At 37.6% G+C, this 20824-nt stretch overlaps 1 protein-coding gene and 1 non-coding gene across 2 annotated transcripts; both read right to left on the bottom strand.

Moving 5' to 3' along the window:
* Positions 1-10525: 10525 nt before the first annotated feature.
* On the bottom strand, positions 10526-14992 carry LOC132223974 (TLR adapter interacting with SLC15A4 on the lysosome-like). The gene is made up of 2 exons (XM_059679022.1): positions 14835-14992; positions 10526-12443 (listed from the first exon to the last, which is right to left on the bottom strand). The coding sequence occupies exon 2, from the start codon at positions 12399-12401 to the stop codon at positions 11475-11477; it is 927 nt and encodes a 308-aa protein (XP_059535005.1). The 5' UTR covers positions 12402-12443; positions 14835-14992; the 3' UTR covers positions 10526-11474.
* Positions 10533-10696, bottom strand: LOC132225441 (U1 spliceosomal RNA). The gene has a single exon (XR_009450940.1). It is a non-coding gene; the product is annotated as a U1 spliceosomal RNA (small nuclear RNA).
* Positions 14993-20824: the final 5832 nt, after the last annotated feature.

Here is a 20824-nt window from a genome sequence, read left to right as displayed (position 1 = left end):
GGAATTTATCTATTGAGATGGACTCTGTATGGAAAACCAGGGGCCCACATTTTATTAATAATAAGAGTCCAATGGTCACTTGCTGACAGGGGTTCCTCACCACATACTTTGCATACCCGAAAAAACCTCAGACTGATTGCTTGGCATCCCATACTGTGCCCTGCTTGTTTATACCATCTGAGTTAACCACTGTAGAAAAGCATTGGTTTCTTCTTTCAACCAATGGACTGAGACCTGTCCCATCCAATCAGAATGACACAAATTATATCCTAATTTTTATCTATACTTACCAATCAGAACTGAATGATTTAGCACAATCGGAACCATGCAATTTGGAAACCTCATTTACATGAATTGACCAGAATGAGAATTGTGGGTGGGAAAATTCTCTATAAATGTGCCTTGTTCTTTGTCACAGTAAAGCACAGTTTAAGTTTCTACCTGAATCTGTGTCTCCTGGTCTGCAGCTCTTTTGTCTCAAAGAAATATTTTTATTTCTTATTAAAGTTTAAAATTGATTTTGGTCAATACCACAATAGTAAAATGAGAAACAAACTTAAATAATCAGAAAAGGAGAAGTTACTGATCAGAAATAATTTTTCATCAACTCAACATACTGCTATGGAATCATAAAAAATAAGTTTAAAAACAGTATAAATATAGAAAAGTACGGAATATGTTAAGTGGGAAAATATATTGTTAAATCATATGTTCACTGTGGCTGTTGCAACATTAAAATGAGTGGATGTGGTCAAATATTTAGGGAAAATAAACACTGAATGTGTGGTCAAGTGAACATTTGGTAAGTAAATTAGTATAGATTAACCATCTCAACAGAAACTAGGAGCTATTCTCCAAGATAATAAAAAAATGACCCTAAAATGACCCTGAAGGCCCAAAGTGCAAAAGAAATGGTTTCTGAATCTCAGAATTCTAGGTATTGAGAATGCTGGAATAAAGACCACCTAAAATCCAATCCTCCAAGGAAGGAAGGAAGGAAGGAAGGAAGGAAAGAAGGAAGGAAGGAAGGAAGGAAGGAAGGAAGGAAGGAAGAAAGAAAGAAAGAAAGAAAGAAAGAAAGAAAGAAAGAAAGAAAGAAAGAAAGAAAGAAAGAAAGAAAGAAAGGAAGAAAGAAAGAAAGAAAGAAAGGAAGAGAGAGAGAGAGAGAGAAAGAAAGAAAGAAAGAAAGAAAGAAAGAAAGAAAGAAAGAAAGAAAGAAAGAAAGAAAGAAAGAAAGAAAATCTTTATTGTTGAAAGTATTACATATGTCCTCTTTTTCCCCACATTGACCTCTTTTAGCCCACCCCCAGCCCCACCCCAGACCTTCACCACTATATTATCTGTGTCCATGGGTTATATGCAAATATGCATACAAGTTCTCAGTTGATCTGAATATTTATTCTCAGGGGGGGGAATATTATAAGAACAATAGGTCCATAAGGAAAATTTTTCTCACTAGTTGGGTGATAAAACATCACAGTACCCAATTGAAGGTTTGTTCCTCAAGAACTTTTAAAATAATAATACAATAAAATAACTGTTTTGGATATATGATTTAGACCATCAGAAGTTTGAAAACAATATACTAGAAAGTATTACCTCCTAACATCATTTTTCTTTTTGATATAATTATTTTAGAATGGAACCCAAGTAAATAACACTAATGCCTGGCATAAATGAGCCCCCTTGATATCATCACTGTACTCTCAAGGTACAAGTACAAAGGAATAGTCATAATTGAAAAAATAATGATTAAACAGTAGCAAACCAAATAACTAAAATTAGGAGTTCACAGTATAAAGTGGCATTAAAATTGTGGCCTCCTGTTCTGACCACATGGCTTAGTTGGTTGGAACATCTTCCTGTACACAAAAAGGTTGCAGGTTTGACTCCCATTCAGGGCATATACTTAGGTTGTGTTTTTGATCCCCTGTTGGAGCACATATGGGAGGCAGCCAATTGGTGTTTCCCTCTTACATTGATGTTTCTCTCTCTCTCTTCCTCTCTATCAAATCAATAAACATATCCTCAGGTGAGGATTAAAAAAAAATCGTGGTCTCCTCATTGCAATAAACTGAATTAGACTATATTCAAAGTATAAAGAACAGTAAATATGCTAAGTAAATAAGCTTATAAACTGCACCTACCTTTTAGAGTCACACTCACTTTAACAGGATCTGGTATATCCCATGAAATAAAGTATTAAGAATTCTGAGAAGACCCATTATACATTATTTTATGAAGAATAAATGACTCTGTATCCCTCTTTATCTTTCAGTATTAGATCTCAAAATTTCTCATCCATGTCCCCAAACGCTTCAGGAGAAAATATGAAGCTGACTTGAATTGTTTTCTAATGTAAACCTCTCTGATAAAGGGGCACCCTTTTGTATCACTTCCTTCCTTCCTCCTCCAACATTTGTTGTTCATAGATACAGATGTAAAGGGAAACAAAATGACCTTCAGTGAGTCACTTACCCTTTCTTGCTCTATGTTACCTTATCTTTACAATGAAGGAATTGATCTAGATCAGAAGTTACTTACCAAATATATATATATATATATATATATTGCGACCTAGATAATATTTCCAAGCCCAAACCTCAAAGTGAGATTTGGCATTTCTGGGTTGAAGGCCAAGAAAATTATCTCAGCGAAGATTTTCAGGTGGTTTTGATTGAGACTCAAAGTTGAGAAATAGCCTGGAAGAGATCTAGCATTCTATAAACATATTATTTATCTGTAGGCCATATAAAATATTTTTCAGCCTTTTTTAAAAAATCTTTTTTTCAGTTTAAGGGTCTTCACACTGGCTAGTTCATTCATTGCTCAACATCAGCCAGCTATCAGATTTCATTCTGGTCCATCCAGATCCTTACATGTAAAATGTAATGAGATTTATCATTTGTCTGAACATGAGCACCTCCTCCTTTGTCTCAACATTAGCACCATTGAAGAAGCTGTCCCATATATATTTAAATATTAAAGAGTAGTTTCAATGTTCTGCAGTGGCAAAAGAGTAGAAAGTAAATATATTTTGCTTATCTGCTTATTCAAACAAAGAATGGCGGTTTGACTCATTTTTAATTGATTTCCTTTCCTCTTGCAAAAATGCACTCACAGTAATTTATCATCCTTTCTATTGTATGAACACTCTAATCACTTTGATTATTTCCTCACCACTGCCCAGTAAGCAACTAAACCAGTGAGAAATTATCACATCTAATGTTGTTATTTCTTTTTGAGAAGTTATAAATACTAGAATAAATTTGAAAAATACATGGTGTGTCAACCCTAAATCTTTTTTAAATTTTCTTTTTAAAATTTGATTTCAGAGAGGAAGAAAAAGGGAGAGCAAGATAGACATATCAATGATGAGTGAGACACACTGATCGTCTGCCTCCTGCATACCCCCAATGGGGATCAAGCCCGCAAACCAGGCATGTGTCATGACTGGGAATAGAACCACAACCTCTTGGTTCATAGGTCAATCAATGCTCAACCACCTAGCCATACCGGCCAGGCTCAACCTTAAATATTAGTGGATCTGGGGTAGGGAGTGAGAAATGTGAGTGACTCTCAGTGGTTAGATGCCAGAATCAGCAGTTTATGTCATCATTTTAGATGAGAATTTAAAAGCAACCATAAGACCTCATGCCATTATACAGGAGTCCATGCCAGTTCTGGCACACCTGCCACAAGGTAAAATTTATTATGGCTGCTATCGGTGATAGCAATGATGATGGTGATGATGAGATTCTGGTTCCAGCATATAGAAGCCTGGTGCTTTGACTGAAGAATAAGAAAGCAAATTTGACTTTGAATCAGAAGACCTGGGTAACAGTACCAGTTGGTCATTCACTAATTGCTTGGACAATTTATTTTCCTCTCCTTGAGAATAATATTTTTAATCTATGATGTGTAAGTTCGGTATTAAATCCATAATTTTCCAACTATTATAAAGAACACCTGAAGTGTTGCCTTAATGTGGGAAAAGGGTCAAAATCCTTCCTCTTTTAATCACAATAACTCTCAAAATAACTCTTGTATACATTGAGCTATTACATAAGTGCTCGTGCGCGCGCGCGCGCGTGTGTGTGTGTGTGTGTGTGTGTGTTTAAGAGACAGAGAAAGAGGTGTATTTAGTTCTGTGGCTTTTTAAGGATGATAATCTATATTATCTCTATGGAATTTTATATCTATAACGTCCTACAATTCTATAATATCTAAGCTTAGAAAGTAAAGACCTAAAAACTCATAATAAATCCTCCCTTATTTTTCTTCTATTATAGTTTTGCTATTGTTGTCATATACTTCTGAAATACTTCCACTCACATTTTTCTGAGTCTCTCATAAGAGATTTCCTAAGGAAGGAGCACTAGCTCCTATTGTATAAAATGGCTCTGTTGCCCTCACAGGACTGACTTTAGACCTAAGTAGTTCAGGATTGCCTAGGTAGTGGGATTTTAAGGAACTGGGATAGAAAGCTCAAACCCTCATCCCACAGGTAGCTGGATGAATCTTAATGCCTTTTTCCAAAGAATGCAAACTGTTGTGCCACACTGGAAAGTTAGGCTTATAATTCATACACCTTTAGAAGAAGAAATACTGACATATTCACACCTCTATGATTTATAACATTATTATTATCATTACTATTATTATTTCAATAATGAGGAGGCCAGAGAAACAAATTTTACCAACTACACAGTCCTGCCACCACACTTGCTTTTGTTCTAAATAAATGTTATATTTTTAAATTTTATTTTTCAATTACAGTTTACATTCAATATTGTTTTATATTAGTTTCAGGTGTACAACATAGTGGCTAGACAATCATATAATTTATAAAGTGTTCCCCCCAATATTTCTAGTACCCACCTGGCACCATATCTAGTTACTACAAAATTATTGACTATATTTCCTATGCTGTACTTTATATCCACGGGAGTATGTTGTGACTACCAATCACACTTTTTTGACAGCATACAGTCACCTCTCTCTTTCAAGTAGTATCCTAATCTCTGCCAATATTATATTCCCTTAGAAAAACAAACTACTGTAGCTACAGAATTTGCTGCTGAAACCTACCCTTTAGTGACTCTTCCATAAAAGTTTCCACCAGCCACACACTCTTCAGTTTAATAGGAAATAATGCACATTATTTTTAAAAGTTTCTGTTTCTGCCCTAACCGATGAGCCTCAATTGGTTGGAGTGTTGTCCCAAAAACTGAAAGGTCTAAGGTTTGATTCCAGGTCAGGGCACATACCCAGATTTTGGATTCAGTCACTGGTCAAAGCACATGCAGGAGGCAACCCATCCATGTTCACTCTCAAGTCAGTGTTTCTCTCTCTCCCTTCCTTTCGCAAATCAATAAAAAAATAAATTTTCTGTTTCTCTCACTCAGTGATAACAATATGATTTATCTTTAAGGGGCATTTACCTTAAATTTCCCTCATCAGGAATAGAAATTTAAATCATAATGCTATAAACATTCTCAAACACTTAGGAAAAATTAGATAATTTTTTTTTTATTCTAAGCTAACAAACTATAAACAGACTCATAGATACGGAGAACAGACTGACAGCTGATAGAGGGGAAGGGGTGGAGAGATGGGTGAAAAAAAGTGAAGGAACTAAGGAAAAAAAGACAAAACTTATAGACACAGACAACTATATGGTGATTCCCAGAGGGAAAGGGGTTGGGGGGGAGGGAGAAAAGTGGGGATAAATGGTGATGGAAGGAGATGACTTTGGGTGGTGAGCACATAATACAATACACAGATGGTGTATTATAGAACTGTACAACTGAAACTTATATACTTTTATTAACCAATGTTACCCCAACAAATTCTATAAAAAGCTTTAAATTTTTTTTGAGATAATGTATCCCTGTAGAACACAAAGTGTTCCCTCCCAGTAGTAAACACTAACAGCATGTGTGGACTCTCCTCTTTTCATTTCTTTTTTTTAATGTATATTTTATTGATTTTTTACAGAGAGGGATAGAGAGTTAGAAACATGGATGAGAGAGAAACATTGATCAGCTGCCTCCTGCACACCTCCTACTGGGGATGTGCCCGCCTTCACATTCTATTCCACTACTCTCTCTCCACCTTCATCATTCACCCTGCTTTTTAAATCATCCTAGAAAAAGCAAAGGATAATGTTTAAAAGTAAGGCCAGATTAAATACAGGATGCCAAGGCAAATTTGAATTTCAGATAAATGAATATTTTTAGCATAAGTGTGTTCCAAAAATTGCATGGGGATATATCTATAATAAAACTAACTTGCTGTTGTCCAGAAATTCAAATTTAACTAGGTATTCTGGATTTCTATTTGCTAAATTTGGCAACCCTTAGGGCAGGAATGGGGAATGTCTGGCCCACAGGCCATATAAGGCCCACGGAATCATTTGGTCAGGTCCTGACAAGGCATTAGGGCTCAATTTGGTCAGCAGGTAACAGACAATAATTATACGTTAACTTCAGAGTTAATTAGATGTTTGACCAAATATAGCAGACTAATTTTTTAAACATAATTACATGGCCGGCAAATGATATTGTAAATATCCAAATGACCCTTGGCAGAGAAAAGGTTTCTCACTCCTGCCCTAGGGCACTGGTCAGCATGTGAGCCACATGCAGCTCTTTGGCCCCTTAAGTGTGGCTCTTCCACAAAATACCACGTACAGGCGTGCACATACAGTGCGATTGAAACTTCGTGGCCCATGCGCAGAAGTTGGTTTTCGGCCTGGGCGAGTCTATTTTGAGGAAGTGGCATTAGAAGTGGGAGGTGTCAGTTGGTTGGACGACGGGAGAGGCCGTGCAGACGGGTGGCGGATACGCAGCGCGCGCGGTAGGCGCGCGTGATTCATGCAGGAGTTGAGTGAGTCAGTCAGTCAGCAGTCTCATTGTGCAGTGGTTAGTGCTAGTCCCTTCCCGCAAATCGCGCGCAAGTGACAAAAGTATCTACTCGAAGCATGAAGTTACCTGTATTTTTCCAACCAACTGCAAATCCTACCGGTATTTTTGTCATCAATTTAAGAATTGTAATTCTTTTGTGTTTGTGGCTTTATTATTATAAAATGAAACATTTTTTTAGGTGCCCTGTTTGAGATGGCTACAAAGAAGAAGCAAAGAAAAACGGAAGATGAAAACAGTGAATTTAAAGTTGCATTTAGAGTTGAATGTACCTATCTATATAGTTTAAGTTTAAAAAATTTGGTTCTCAAAGGAAATTTCAATCATATTGTTGATATTTGGCTCTGTTGACTAATGAGTTTGCTGACCACTGCCCTAGGGTAACAGCAAAAGTTCTGATGTCAGAATGACTTCATTTGAATACTGATTATTACTCTGAGTAACTATATGATCTTGAGTAAAACATTTTAACATCTCTGAACTTTAACTTTCTTTGTCTAAAATTGGGATAATAATATTACCTATCTGATATTGTGTAAATAATTAAATGAGTAAAGATTAGTAGAGTGTTTATCATATAATAGATACTAAAAATGGTAGCTATTCATATTACAGAATGACAATGACTAATAATAGCATTCTACCTATAGGTAGATGGGCATTTAGTAGGTAATAAAATCTTCAGTTACATGGATAAATCTCTATAATAGACACTTAAGAAACTTCACATATATAGCCAATCTTCTCAGGACATGGACCTATTTTTATTTTACTTTATTATTTTATTTTATTTTATTTTATTTTATTTTATTTTATTTATCCTCACCTGAGGATAGTTTTTCCATTGACTTTAAGAGAAAGTGGAAGGGAGGGAGGGGGATGGGAGAGAGAGAGAGAGAGAGAGAGAGAGAGAGAGAGAGAGAGAGAGAAACGATGGGAGACACAATGATTGGTTGCCTCCTGCACCCACTACAACCAGAGCTAGGGATGGAACCTGCAACCCAGGTACTTGCCCTTGACTGGGAATCAAACCTGACACCCTTCGGTGCACAGGCCAACTCTCTATCAACTGACCCACACTAACCAGGGCATGGACCTATTTTGTAGTTAAGCTTTACAGTATAACTCATCAGTGTCTGAAACAGAAATCACTCTTTTGTTATGAAACACAATGCAATATCAGTAGCTTTTAGGTCTGAGACAACATATAAAACAGGAATAATATAGAGTATTCAGGGTAATCAAGGTACAACACCCATAATGAGGTCCTCTCTTTAGTGTTTCAAGTACCTCAATTTGGTCAACAGGTAATAGGCCCTAATTCTATAAGTTAGTATGCACCTGGGTAATCTATCAAGAAGCAAATGGCCTTAGAGAAGAATGCAGCAATAAATATTCAGAGGAAAGCAAGAGAGAATAAAAAAAAGAGACAATGAGGAAGGTGCAATCACATATTTGTTGTTCATGAATACATCTTCATTTACTTAGTAGCTGCAATAAAAGCAGGGCTAAAGTCTAGGAATAATAGTATTACTTAACAGGGTTTTGGAATTGGAATCTCAATACTGAAGCAGAAAAAAGCAGAAGTGATGGTCAAAATATTTAACAGCTCTAATGAATAAGAAGTGTCCTGGGTAAGACTGGAGTTGGGTACTAAAGCCTCTTTGTCTGTTCAGTTGCTGGATGATAAGAAGATACAAGGTTCCCAAAGAAGGAGTCAGAATGACCAGGATACCCATGGTGAGAGGACTTGCAAGGTTGGGGATAGTAGCTTCATACCAATTGGCATGGAGATATTTCAGCATGTTTAGTAATCAGTAGAGGTATGCTGGAATGGCAACCAAATAGCGGTCCTAGATACAAGACTCAGACTAGATTATTAACAAGCTAAGCAGGCAGAACTATTAACATGCTCATAACTTTCAAGGCTCTAAAATTAGATTGTGATGATTTACTTTTGCTCTTTGATTCTAAATAAGCGGGACTGTAATCTCAGTGAAAAGCAGTAACTGCATCAATTTTGTTCACCATTTATCCCAATCACCTATCACAATGCTCAATAAATATTTGTTTAATGAATAAGTAGCCAGTCAGTTCATCCTAGTACCTGGAGTGTCCTGAGGATACATCTATTAGAGGATAGAAAACTCTGAAAATTCATTCTGATATTGAATTGGCCTTGGAGGTATGCTAAGAGTATAGGCTCAAGTTGGTCCTATATTAGTTGAACCCTTAGATATCAATTCCTAAGCCTCACCTAAGGAAAAGAATACAAGGGTGCTCTACAATTAAATAGTTTCTAAAGTGGTGCTGAACCCTCAAAGGAGACGGGCAGAACCACACAAGTCATCAGAGTCCTGAGCTGTTCCTTAAACTTTTTCATCTACACAAATTCTACTTGGTAGATGTAGGTCCAGTTTACAACTGTAGAGATAAATAAATTTCAGGAAATAGCTTACCTATGAACTTCAGTCACTGTCAGATGAAACCAAGGTCTTATGACAATTTAGGTCTCATGGTAAAGCGGCTCTATTCATTTTGGGAAGTAAAAACCAGAACTACATTGCAATTCTGTAATCTACAAATTTCTCATCTTTAAAAAAAATAGCAGAACAATTCAAAGAATTAGCTGCCTATAACAATAATTCAGTATTTGTAATTGATGTCAACATACTGTAATTTGATTTTCATCATTTTAGAAATATGTGCTTTTTTATTTTTTTATTATTTTTAAGGGATTCAGAATTTATTTATTTATTGAAATGCAATGGTGTATCTTTTTTTCCATTTTATAGATATGTTCTTAAATATAATTATTTGAAGGCTATTTCATAAAATTGTGACAAATGATGCTATACCATTACACTATAATAATTATGAAACCAACAGGAAATAATAACATTTTAATAAATTTTTACTAGACCTCGAGGAAAGGAATACAACAACATGATTAGAGAAGAAAAGTCCTAAATTCCCAATAAGCATTTTTTCCAAAAGACAGTTATCTTGATTTTAACTTATGAGAACATTTTTTGCCCTCATTTATTTATTTTTGCTTTCAAATATAATTTTATTTATCATGGATTTTCACACATACATAACTGTGTATGTGTAAAAATCCACGTGATCACTAATGCACAAATCTTATTAATATATAATGCAATCATAATAATTCTACAACAAATAAATACAATCTTATTTTACAAGCAAAAGAGCATGCCGATCATTTTACTATATCTAGGAGAAGCGTACTAGTAAGCTGCTAAGTGTAGAGTTTTGTTTCCAAGTCTGCAATAAAACAACATTATTTTGGGTATGTCTTGTTACTTAATTTACTTAGTTTAGATTTCAAAATCACTATAACATCCTGCTGACTTTTATCCTTAACCAAGATCTTGATGGAGGATAATCTGAGAAGTGTCAAAAATTGCCAAGAGAGCCTCTTCATTTCTAGATGGTGGTTCTCTATGTACTTTGTCCTATTTACCTGTATGTTTTCTTTCCTCTCAAACCTTAAAACCACCATGCACACATAAAGATATAAAAAAAGTTGATGCCTGCCTCGGGAAAGTTAGAAAGCACCAGGTTTCTTCCCCACGCCCCCGTCAGGGGCGAGCGCAAACTCAGTCCCCCACTACTACAAATTATGCAGTCAAGTTTCCCACATTTGGGGAAATCGCAGGGGTCAGCACATCTAGAGTGCAATGGATAAGCCTCGCCCTGGGAAAACCACCTTCTTGATCATGGCATCTCCCCTGCCAGGTAAGTATAGAAAGCACCAGGTTTCAATTGCAAATTTCAATGTCAAATTCTATATTTTCCTTAAGCCTTTCTTCCATACTTTTCCAATGCCATTTAAATCCAACTTTAGTTTGAAGAATTTCCTTTAGGCTATTCTTACTGTCAGTGTCAAAATACCTGTATGTATGTTAAAAATAAAACAAAGAATAAGCATAATCCATAAGATTTTAAATATTTTTGTGGCAAATAAATGGTTCTGTAAGCTATCATTTCTAGTGATCCTTTCAGTAGCTGAAAGCAATAATACTTTCCTCATCTCAATTTTGTACCACTTTTGTGGTAAATAAAGCTGATGAGCAAGAGTGAGGCAATCAATTTGGGGTGCCAGTGGCAATTAAATAAATAAGCCATACAGAATTTACAAACACGAATGTGACAACCATTAAAGATGTCAAAATAATTAACAAACATGGTCATACAGCTTAATTATTAAAATTGTCTCATAAAATAATACAGATATACCATTGATGAAATCATTTCTGTTTTCTATTTATTGATTTTAGTGAGAGAGAGGAATGGAGAGAGAGAGAGAGAGAAAGATTTGTGCCCCGACTGGGAATCGAACCCACATCCTTGGCGTATGAAGGATGGTGCTCTAACCAACTGAGCTACCCTGCCAAGGCCAAATAATTTCTCAACAAATGTAATAACCACAGCCCAAAGGAGGCCTGATGTGACATGATAAAGCAGAGAAAACTATTGTTACTCCAATCTCTTAAATCAGTGCAAGGAACCTATAATTGGTTTTTATATTACATGTGATACAAATTCCCTACTTCTCTGTTTTGATATTTGTAGGTTAGGAGTGCTGAATTCAGAACTGTTTCCATGGGAAATGTTATAGAAATTACATCTTGAAAAAGAATGTAGGAGAGCTTCCCGGGCTTTCGAAGCCTCTACGTTCTGCTCTTGAGAGATTTGAAGGCTAAACTGATTTACATTATTCATTAGCAAATTAGAAGCCATAAGGTTGGTTATAGAGAGGCACTTAGTGAGATTTTCTTCCAAAAATTGTTTGTAGAGTTCATCCAGCTTGTTTTCCATATACTTATTAAGCATAGAATTAGAGCGAGGCTGCTTATGAAACAACATACTTTTTTCTCGAATTTCATCTCCATTCAAAAGTTTTGAGGCAGATAGTTTCTCTAGAGGCTCAACGATGGGAGAATGGCCCAATGGTATATCTACTGAAAGTAAAAGGGGACCATTAAAAGCATCATCACGTATGTGTTCCACAAAGCAGCCTGAATCATACATGTTGCCCACATGGTCTCCTCCAATCTGTAGGTCAGGATAATTCTGGCAAATACTTGTACATGACCAAGATCGGTATAAATCCAGTTGTCTTTCATCACATTGTTCTCTGTTTGGAATGGGCAGCGCAACAGACAGATTTCCTGGAAAGGATGCACTTTTGCATTTTGGTACAGTTATTTCATCTACAAATTTTATTTTATTTGTATCATTAATTTGCTTTGTTAACCTTTCTTTCTCAACCTTTTGTTGATTTTCTATTTTATCAGGAGAAAGTGAATTGTCTTCTATATCTAAGAGCTGCTTTTTCCAGGTTTCCTTTTCATCATTTGAGGTCTTCTTACATGTAGGTGGTTTACAAAATGTTGTATATTTCTGTTCCTTGTATAGGAGTTCAAGTAGGAAGGCTTCTCCAAGCATTTTATTAGTCAAGATTTCTAAACAGAAGAGTGCAGTATATTCCTGAAATTATAAAAGAACCCATTAAGGCAACATATATTAAAATGTCAAAGATGTTTCTTCTACATGAAACACAAAGGATTTAGGGAGGTAGTGTTACTCAAAAGACAGAGAATAGGACCAGGAATAAGGAGATTTGGGTTCCAATTAGGCCATTAACATTTTTAATTTAAATTCTTTGTTGTTTAAAGTATTACATATGTCTCCTTCCTCCCGCCTCCCCATTGACCTCTCGCAGGCTGCTCCCACCCCGCAGCACATGCCCTCAAGCCCCTACTGTCTGTGTCCATTGGTTATGCTGATATGCATGCATACAAGTCCTTTGGTTTATCTCTTACCCTCCCACCCTCCCCTAACTTTTTAATATTAGGTAATTTATTTGTCATTCCTGGGTCTCAATTTTCCTATTAATTAAATGGTGATAACACTCTCCTGCTTTATTAACAGAATTATTGTCAGGATATTATATGATGTACATGCAAGCGTTTTAAAAAGTACAAACTTATGCATCATCTTTATTTCATCTTTTTTTCTGCAAATGACCGGATCTTCTAGAGCAGCGGTTCTCAACCTGTGGGTCGCGACCACTTTGGTGGTCGAACGACCCTTTCACAGGGGTGGCCTAAGACCATCCTGCATATCAGATATTTACATTACGATTCATAACAGTAGCAACATTACAGTTATGAAGTAGCAATGGAAATAATTTTATGGTTGGGTCACAACATGAGGAACTTATGTATTTAAAGGGTCAGAAGGTTGAGAAACACTGTTCTAGAGCTAAAGAGTCATACAACCAAACACGTATGGTGGGTACATTGCTTGCAACCTGGGGTCAGAGTTGCAGCCTGAAGGAAGTGTGTAAAAAGAATGAAGGCTGTGGGTTTTAATCCACAGGTAGCTGGACATAAGGCCAATAGTTTCCAAAAACACTGAGAATTCAAAAGCATCACTTGGTATCCCATATTGATAACAAGCCATGATAGTGACTATGTATTAAACTATTGAGAGAGAAAGAGAGAATGAGTGACTAAATCACATTAAACCATTTGATGCTGTCTTAACTGACAGGTTAGTAACAGCACAGTTATGTCTAGGTCCTATGCATAGTTTAGTCATAGAGGGAAGTTACAGCAAACTAGGCCAGCACAGTATTTCCGTCTTGTCTAATTAATCAATTTCAGCCTCCCCTCTTGTTCCTTGGACAAAAAGAAAGAGTAAAAAGAAGAAAAGTAGAGATTGAAAGGAGAAACAAAGTAATGGAATTATATCAATCACTTTTTTATCTTGAAGAAGCAGAAAAAGGCCAGCTTATATATTTATATTCATTCCAGAACCTGTTCAATGTTTTATAATGTAATGTTCCATAAAAATAAATAGATCAGACAATCAAAAAGTACAAACTTATACAAATGTTTAATTATATATGTATATATATTCAGTTGTCACAAATGATTTCTTTAAAGTTATTAATGCACCTAACCCTTTCTTTTTCAAAAATAATTTTTGATGTTGACACTGTTGTAGATGTCCTGCTTTGTCTCTTCAAATAGTCAACTTAAAATCAAGCCTGCTATTAAGACCTTGGTCTTAGTTTAACTGTGTTTTAATTACTATAATTTAAATCACACAGTTAAAAAAACTTACTATGCCTAAAAATGTGTACAAGAAATGAATATTTAATTATACATAGTTTAAACTCATGAATACTTTCAGGTTTAAAATATAAATATAGCCACTTACTTTTCAATAATCTAACTTGAAATAGAAATTCGTAGCGATGGAAAGTGGAAAAGAGATTGTCAGGGGCTGGTGGTAGAGGGGAACAGGGAATTAGTGTTTAATGGGCAGAGTTTTAGTTTTGCAAGATGAAAAATTTCTGGAATCATAGTGGTAATTGTTGTACAACAACATGAAAGTACTTAATGCCCTTGAATTGTACACTTAAAAACAGCTAAAATAATAAATAAACAAACAAATAAATAAATAAATAAATAAATGTTTTGCCAAATTCACTACCATCCTTTTTTCTTTTTCTTTTGTCTTTCCCTTTCTTTTGACCTCCTCTCTCTCCCTTCACCTTCCCTCAGTCCCTCTCTCCTTTCCTTCCCCCCTTTCTCCCTTCTTTTTGACTTAAATCTTATTTCTCAAAGCATTTAATTCAGTCTTTTGCATGGTTTGGTATGCAATTTTAAGAATCTAAATTTTTTCTATACATTCTACAAGTGTGAGAAAAGACAAAGGAGACTTGGTTCAAGACACAATTTTCTTTTATAGGACTATAGTGTCTACTATAAATGTTTCCAGGAAATGTATTACTCTCATTTAAATGGGTTTTTTTTTTGGAAAAAAATCAAACAATACAACACAAAATATGTAAGAATTTAGATTTACCTTTTTCAAATATCAAGATACTTAAAGATTCAGTCTTCTGAGATTCCAACACTCCAAACACAGGAAAAGTTCCTTTTGGCTTCTTTGTTTCTTAGCTTTTGGTTTACACCTCGGAAAGATAAGTTCAAACACACAAAATGAAATGGTTCTGCTTTCCATTCATGCCCTAGGACTGAACCAAACTAACAGGAAACTGATGTGGGCTGATCTCATATATGGTATGGTGATGAAGAACACACAAAACAAAAGAGGATCTTGAAAGTTTTTATTCAAGATGCAAATGAAATGACTATGGGAAATGTTAACAGCAATAGTTTTTTGTTGTTGTTGTTCAAGCAAAGACAGAGACAAGGTTATTTAAACAATTTTAAGTTAAAACAAAAACAGTGTGGAAACCACCATATTTTGTAACAATAATTTAAAATAACTCAAATGGCCATCAAGAAGATAATGGTTAGATAAATTATGATACATCTATTCCATTAAATACAAAACTAAGGATTTTTAATAATGGAATGATAATAAGCATCTATTAAATAATTACTACAAAACACATCTATACTAATAAAAGGGTAATATGCTAATTAGACCGGACATCTTCCAGACAAAGCCACAGTGGCGGGGCCTGAGGCAGAGGCAGTTAGAGGCAATTAGGCCAGCAGGGGAGAGCAGTTAAAGGTGACCAGGCCAGCAGGGGAGGGCAGTTAGGGGCAACCAAGCCAACAGGGGAGGTCAGTTAGGGGCAATCAGGCTGGCAGGCAGAGGTGGTTAGGGGTTATCAGGCAGGCAGACAGAGGCAGTTAGGGGTGATCAGGCATGCAGGCAGAGGCAGTTAGGGGCAATCAGGTAGGCAGGCAGGTGAGCGGTTAGGAGCCAGCAGTCCCAGATTGGAGTGGGTGCAGGCCGTGCTGAGGGATCATCCCACCCCCCGTCCCCCCATGCATGAATTTTATGTACCGGGCCTCTAGTAATTCAATAATAGAGAAAAAAACAGAAGCTATTATCTCCATGTAACAAAAGAAACAAATACAAAGAAATGTTTTATACTTGTTGAAGACCAGAAAGTGAGGAAATGGTGGAACTATTACGTGCACCAGGCAATTGAATTCAGAACCCATGCTCTTAATTACTACACTGTATTACTTTCATGTGTACTGATGGAATGTGAGTTGTAGACAACATATACAGTATGATTGCATCATATATTGAACATGTAATATGTGCCAGGCACTTTTCTACATATTTCACATGTACTAACTATATAATCTTCATAACATCTCTATGAAACAGATATTATAATTGCCATTTTACATACAAGGAAACTGAAGAACAGAGAAGTTAGATAAGATGCCCAATACCACACAGTTGTAAGTGGTATAGAGTCTGGGTTTGTACCCAGTAAGCCTGGCATCAAAGACTGTGCTTAACTTTCCTGCTATAACTGACTTTTTCTCCCTCTTAATTGAACTAATATATGTAATTATGTTTGTGGAAAAGGGTATAAATCAAACTGCTAATAATGGTTTATTCTGGTAGTAGGTGGCACATAGAAGGTTAATGGGTAATATTACTTTTTACTTCCAATATTTCTGTGGTTTGAATACTTCTACAAGGACCATGTATTCATGTATTATTTGCACAATTGAAAAATAATTCACATACATAAAGGACAAGAAAAATTATTATATCTTCTTTAGAAATCATTTTCTCGATCTTACAAGTGTCTGCCACATTCGTTAGAATGATTTTAAACCCAGATACAAACTGCCAAAGTATACTGAGAAGCATAAACAAAATTTCTACATAGTTGATACTTTGGGCTACAATTATTAATAAAGCTTTTTTTTTTAGCCAATAATTATTTTATCCACTGAGCCAAACCGGTTAGGGCTATTTTAGCCAATAATTATTTTAAAGTAATTATCACAAATGTCCCGTAGAATAGATTTATTCTAAATTTGTTTTTTTCATTTTTATATTTTTTAATTATGGGTGTGCCATCCTATATAATAAAAGCCTAATATGCAAATTGACTGAACAGTGGAACTACCTGTGGAATGACTGGTCACTATGATGCACACTGACCACCAGGGGGCAGATGCTCAATGAAGGAGCTTCCCTGAACCTGCAGGCCCCAGGCCAGCCAAGGCGGGTCCAGTGGGGGCCCCGATACCCCCACCAGTCGTCTCCCACAGATCGGCCCTGATTGCCAGCCAGGCCTAGGGACCCTACCCAGGCATGAATTTTATGCATCAGGCCACTAGTTGGTTAATAAAATTATCTAAGTCATACCAATAAATGTATGTTAGGTTGTCAAAGAAATCATCTTATAATAAACTAGAGGTCCGGTGCACAAAAATTTGTGCACTCGGGGGGGGGGGTCCCTCAGCACGGCCTGTGACCTCTCGCAGTCTGGGACCCCTAGGGAGATAATGACCTGCTGGCAGAGGGCAGGCCCAATCCCTAGGTACAGCCCCTGGTTGGGCTCAGATCAGGGCCGATTGGGGAGTGGGGCGCCACCCCCTGTCATGCACAGAGCAGGGCGGATTGGGAGGTTGCAATGCCACCCTCAGTCACGCTCAGGGTAGGCCCGATTGGGGGGTTGGGGCACCGCCCCGTCACACTCAAGGCAGGGTCGATGGGGAGGTTGTGGCGCCACCCCCTGTCATACACAGAGAAGGGCCAATCAGGGGGTTGGGGCTCTGCCCCCTGTCACGCACAGAGCAGGGCCCATCAGGGGAGTTGGGGCTCCGTACCCTGTTATGCACAGAGCAGGTCCCATCAGGGGGTTGGGGAGCTCCCCCCTGTTATGCACAGAGCAGGGCAGATCAGGGGGGTGGGGCGCCACCCTCTATCACCCACAGAGCAGGGCCAATCAGGGGGTTGGGGCACCGCCACTGTCACACTCAGGGCAGGGCTGATGGGGAGGTTATGGCTCTACCCCATCACACACAGAGCAGGGCCCGTGGGGGCGGCGGGGTTGGGGTGCCGCACCATGTCACACACAGAGCAAGGACGATCAGGGGGTTGGGGCACCGCATCCTGTCACAGAGAGCCGCAGGGTGATCAGGGGGTTTGGGCGCTGCCCCCTGTCACTCTGATCCCGTTGCCAGGAGGCCTCACGGCTCCGCTGATCCCGGTGCTGGGAGGCATATTACCCTTTTACTATATAGGATAGAGGCCTAGTGCACGGGTGGGGGCCGGCTGGTTTGCCCTGAAGGGTGTCCTAGATCAGGGTGGGGGTCCCCACTGGGGTTCCTGGCCAGCCTAGGTGAGGGGATGATGGCTGTTTGCAGCTGGTCACACACCCTTCAGGGTGGGGGTCCCCACTGGGGTGCCTGGCCAGTCTGGATGAGGGTCTGAGGGATGTTTGCAGCTGGTCACACACCCTTCAGGGTGGGGGTCCCCACTGGGGTTCCTGGCCAGTCTGGATGAGGGTCTGAGGGATGTTTTCAGGCTGGCGGGTGACTGAAGCTCCCAACTGCTCCTTTTTTTCTTTTTTTCTTTTTTATTCTGGGCCAGCTTTAGCTCTGGCTCCAGCTCTGAGGCCTCTGCTGATGAAAGCAGGTATCTCGTTTGTTTGGGTTCTATTGTCGAAACACTGTATCAACTACAGCTCTGAGATCCCGGAGGGCTGAAAGCAGATTTCTAGGGTTTTGTTTAGCTTCTATATTTGTAACTATGTTTCAAACTGCAAGCTCAGAGGCCGGCAAGGTTGGCGGGGAACGTTGGTTTCCTCCGTCACTGAAGCAAGCAAGCCTCATGTTAACTTCAAGCTGCGGGGCTGCTGGCCGCCATCTTGGCTGGCAGTTAATTTGCATATCTCACTGTTTAGCCAATGGGAAGGGTAGCAGATGTATGCTAATTACCATGTTTCTCTTTTATTAGATAAGATAGTGTATTAATTTAGCTTAAAACCAAGGGAATGGCTCACAGTGAAATACAAAAATGTCTCAATCCCACACAGGTTGTCAGAAAGATAATAAAAACAATTGTAAAAAAATAAGTTTTCTACTATTGCCACCACAGAGGACTATTAAAAGAATATGGATATCTCAATTTGTTCCTAAGTAACCTAGACTCCTTCATCAGTTGTACCCTATCTCCTTTGCCTCCATCACTCCTATATCCAGTTGATCCAAATTCTACTAGTCCCCTGTCCCTGCCTTTCTCTTGGATTGCTGCAGCTGCTTTTAAGCTTGTCCCCTGTCAAATTCATTAGACATGTTAGATTGATTCATCTTTCACACAAACTTGTTAAATCTTTCAATGACTTCTAATCATTCATTGATTAATAATAAAAATAATTTATTGAGTGGCTTTAAGTGAAAGATGCTCTTAGGCAACATCTGTACTTATATAATCTTAACAGCAAATCTGCAAGTTAGATTTTGCACATTTATACAGGACCAAAAAAAAAAACCATTAAAAAATACAAAAAATCAAAATCTAAAATGAAATCTGAAAGTCTATGTACTTTATCCTGTTTACTTTTCCAGCTTTTATTCCTACACTTTCTCCCAAATATCCAATTACCATGTGGCTTCATGGTTCCTACCTAAAATTCCTTTATTCTTTTTTTTAAATATATTTTATTGATTTTTTACAGAGAGGAAGGGAGAGGGATAGAGAGTTAGAAACATCGATGAGAGAGAAACATCAATCAGCTGCTTCCTGCACACCCCCTTCTGGGGATGTGCCTGCAACCAAGATACATGCCCTTGACCGGAATCAAACCTGGGACCTTTCAGTCCGCAGGCCGATGCTCTATCACAGAGCCAAACCGGTCAGGGCAAATTCCTTTATTCTAATTATTTCCTGGTAGACTGATGTTCTTCATGTTTCTTTCTTTCTTTTTTTTATTGTTTAAAGTATTACATATGTCTCCTTTTTCGCAGGTTGAACCCACCCCTTCATTCCCAGCCCCCTGGACAAGCTTCCACTGCCCCATTGTCCATTTCCATTGGTTTTGCTAATATACATGCATAGAAGTCCTTTGGTTGATCTCTAACTCCCCTCTCCCACCTTCTCTCTGAGGTTGGACAGTTTGTTCAGTTTAACCTTGTCTCTGGATCTATTTTTGTTCATCAGGTTTATGTTGTTCATTATATCCCTTATATGAGTGAGATCATGTGATATTTATCTTTATTTGACTGGCTTATTTCATTTAGCAAAATGTTCTTCACTTCCATCTATGCTGTTGCAAATGGTAAAAGTTCATACTTTTTCATAGCAGCATAGTATTCAATTGTGTAGATGTACCACAGTTTTTTTGTCCACTCATCTGCTGATGGGACTTAGACTGTTTCCAAATCTTAGCTATTGTAAATTGTGCTGCTATGAACATCGGGGTGCATATATACTTTCTGGTTAGTGTTTCTGATTTCTTGGGATATAGTCCTAGAAGTGGGATTAGAGGGTCAAATGGGAGTTCCATTTTTAACTTTTTGAGGAAACACCATACTGTTTTCCACAGTGGCTGCACCAGTCTGCATTACCATAGACTTCTGGGTGTTAATTTTGTATTCTACTAAGTTGTGGAATTCATTTATTAAGTCTAATAGTTTTTTGATAGAGTCATTGGGATTTTTATGTACAATATCATGTCATCTGCAAATAATGACAGTGTTAATTCTTCTTTTCCAATTTATATACCTTTTATTTATTTTTCTTGTCTAATCACTATGGCTAGCACTTCCAGTACTATGTATAACAGGAATCATGAAAGTGGGCATCCCTGCCTTGTTACTGTTCTTAGGGGAAATGGATTTAGTTTTTGCCCATTGTATATGATGTTGCCTGTAGGTTTGTCATAGAAGGCTTTTATTATATTGAGGTATGATCCCTCTATTCCCACTTTACTGAGAGTTTTTGTCAAGAAAGGGTTTGGATTTTGTCAAATGCTTTTTCTGCACTGATTCATATGATTATGTGATTTTTATCTCTAATTTTGTTTATGTGATGTATCACATTTATTGATTTGAGAATAT

Source organism: Myotis daubentonii, chromosome X, assembly GCF_963259705.1.
Source record: "Myotis daubentonii chromosome X, mMyoDau2.1, whole genome shotgun sequence".
Lineage (NCBI taxonomy): Eukaryota > Metazoa > Chordata > Mammalia > Chiroptera > Vespertilionidae > Myotis > Myotis daubentonii.
The sequence above is the reverse complement of the archived record's forward strand: the minus strand, read 5'-3'. Positions and strand labels throughout refer to the sequence as shown.

Excerpts from the sequence above, each read along its gene's own strand:
- LOC132223974 (XM_059679022.1), bottom strand. The coding sequence starts at position 12,401 with ATGCTTGGAGAAGCCTTCCTACTTGAACTCCTATACAAGGAACAGAAA.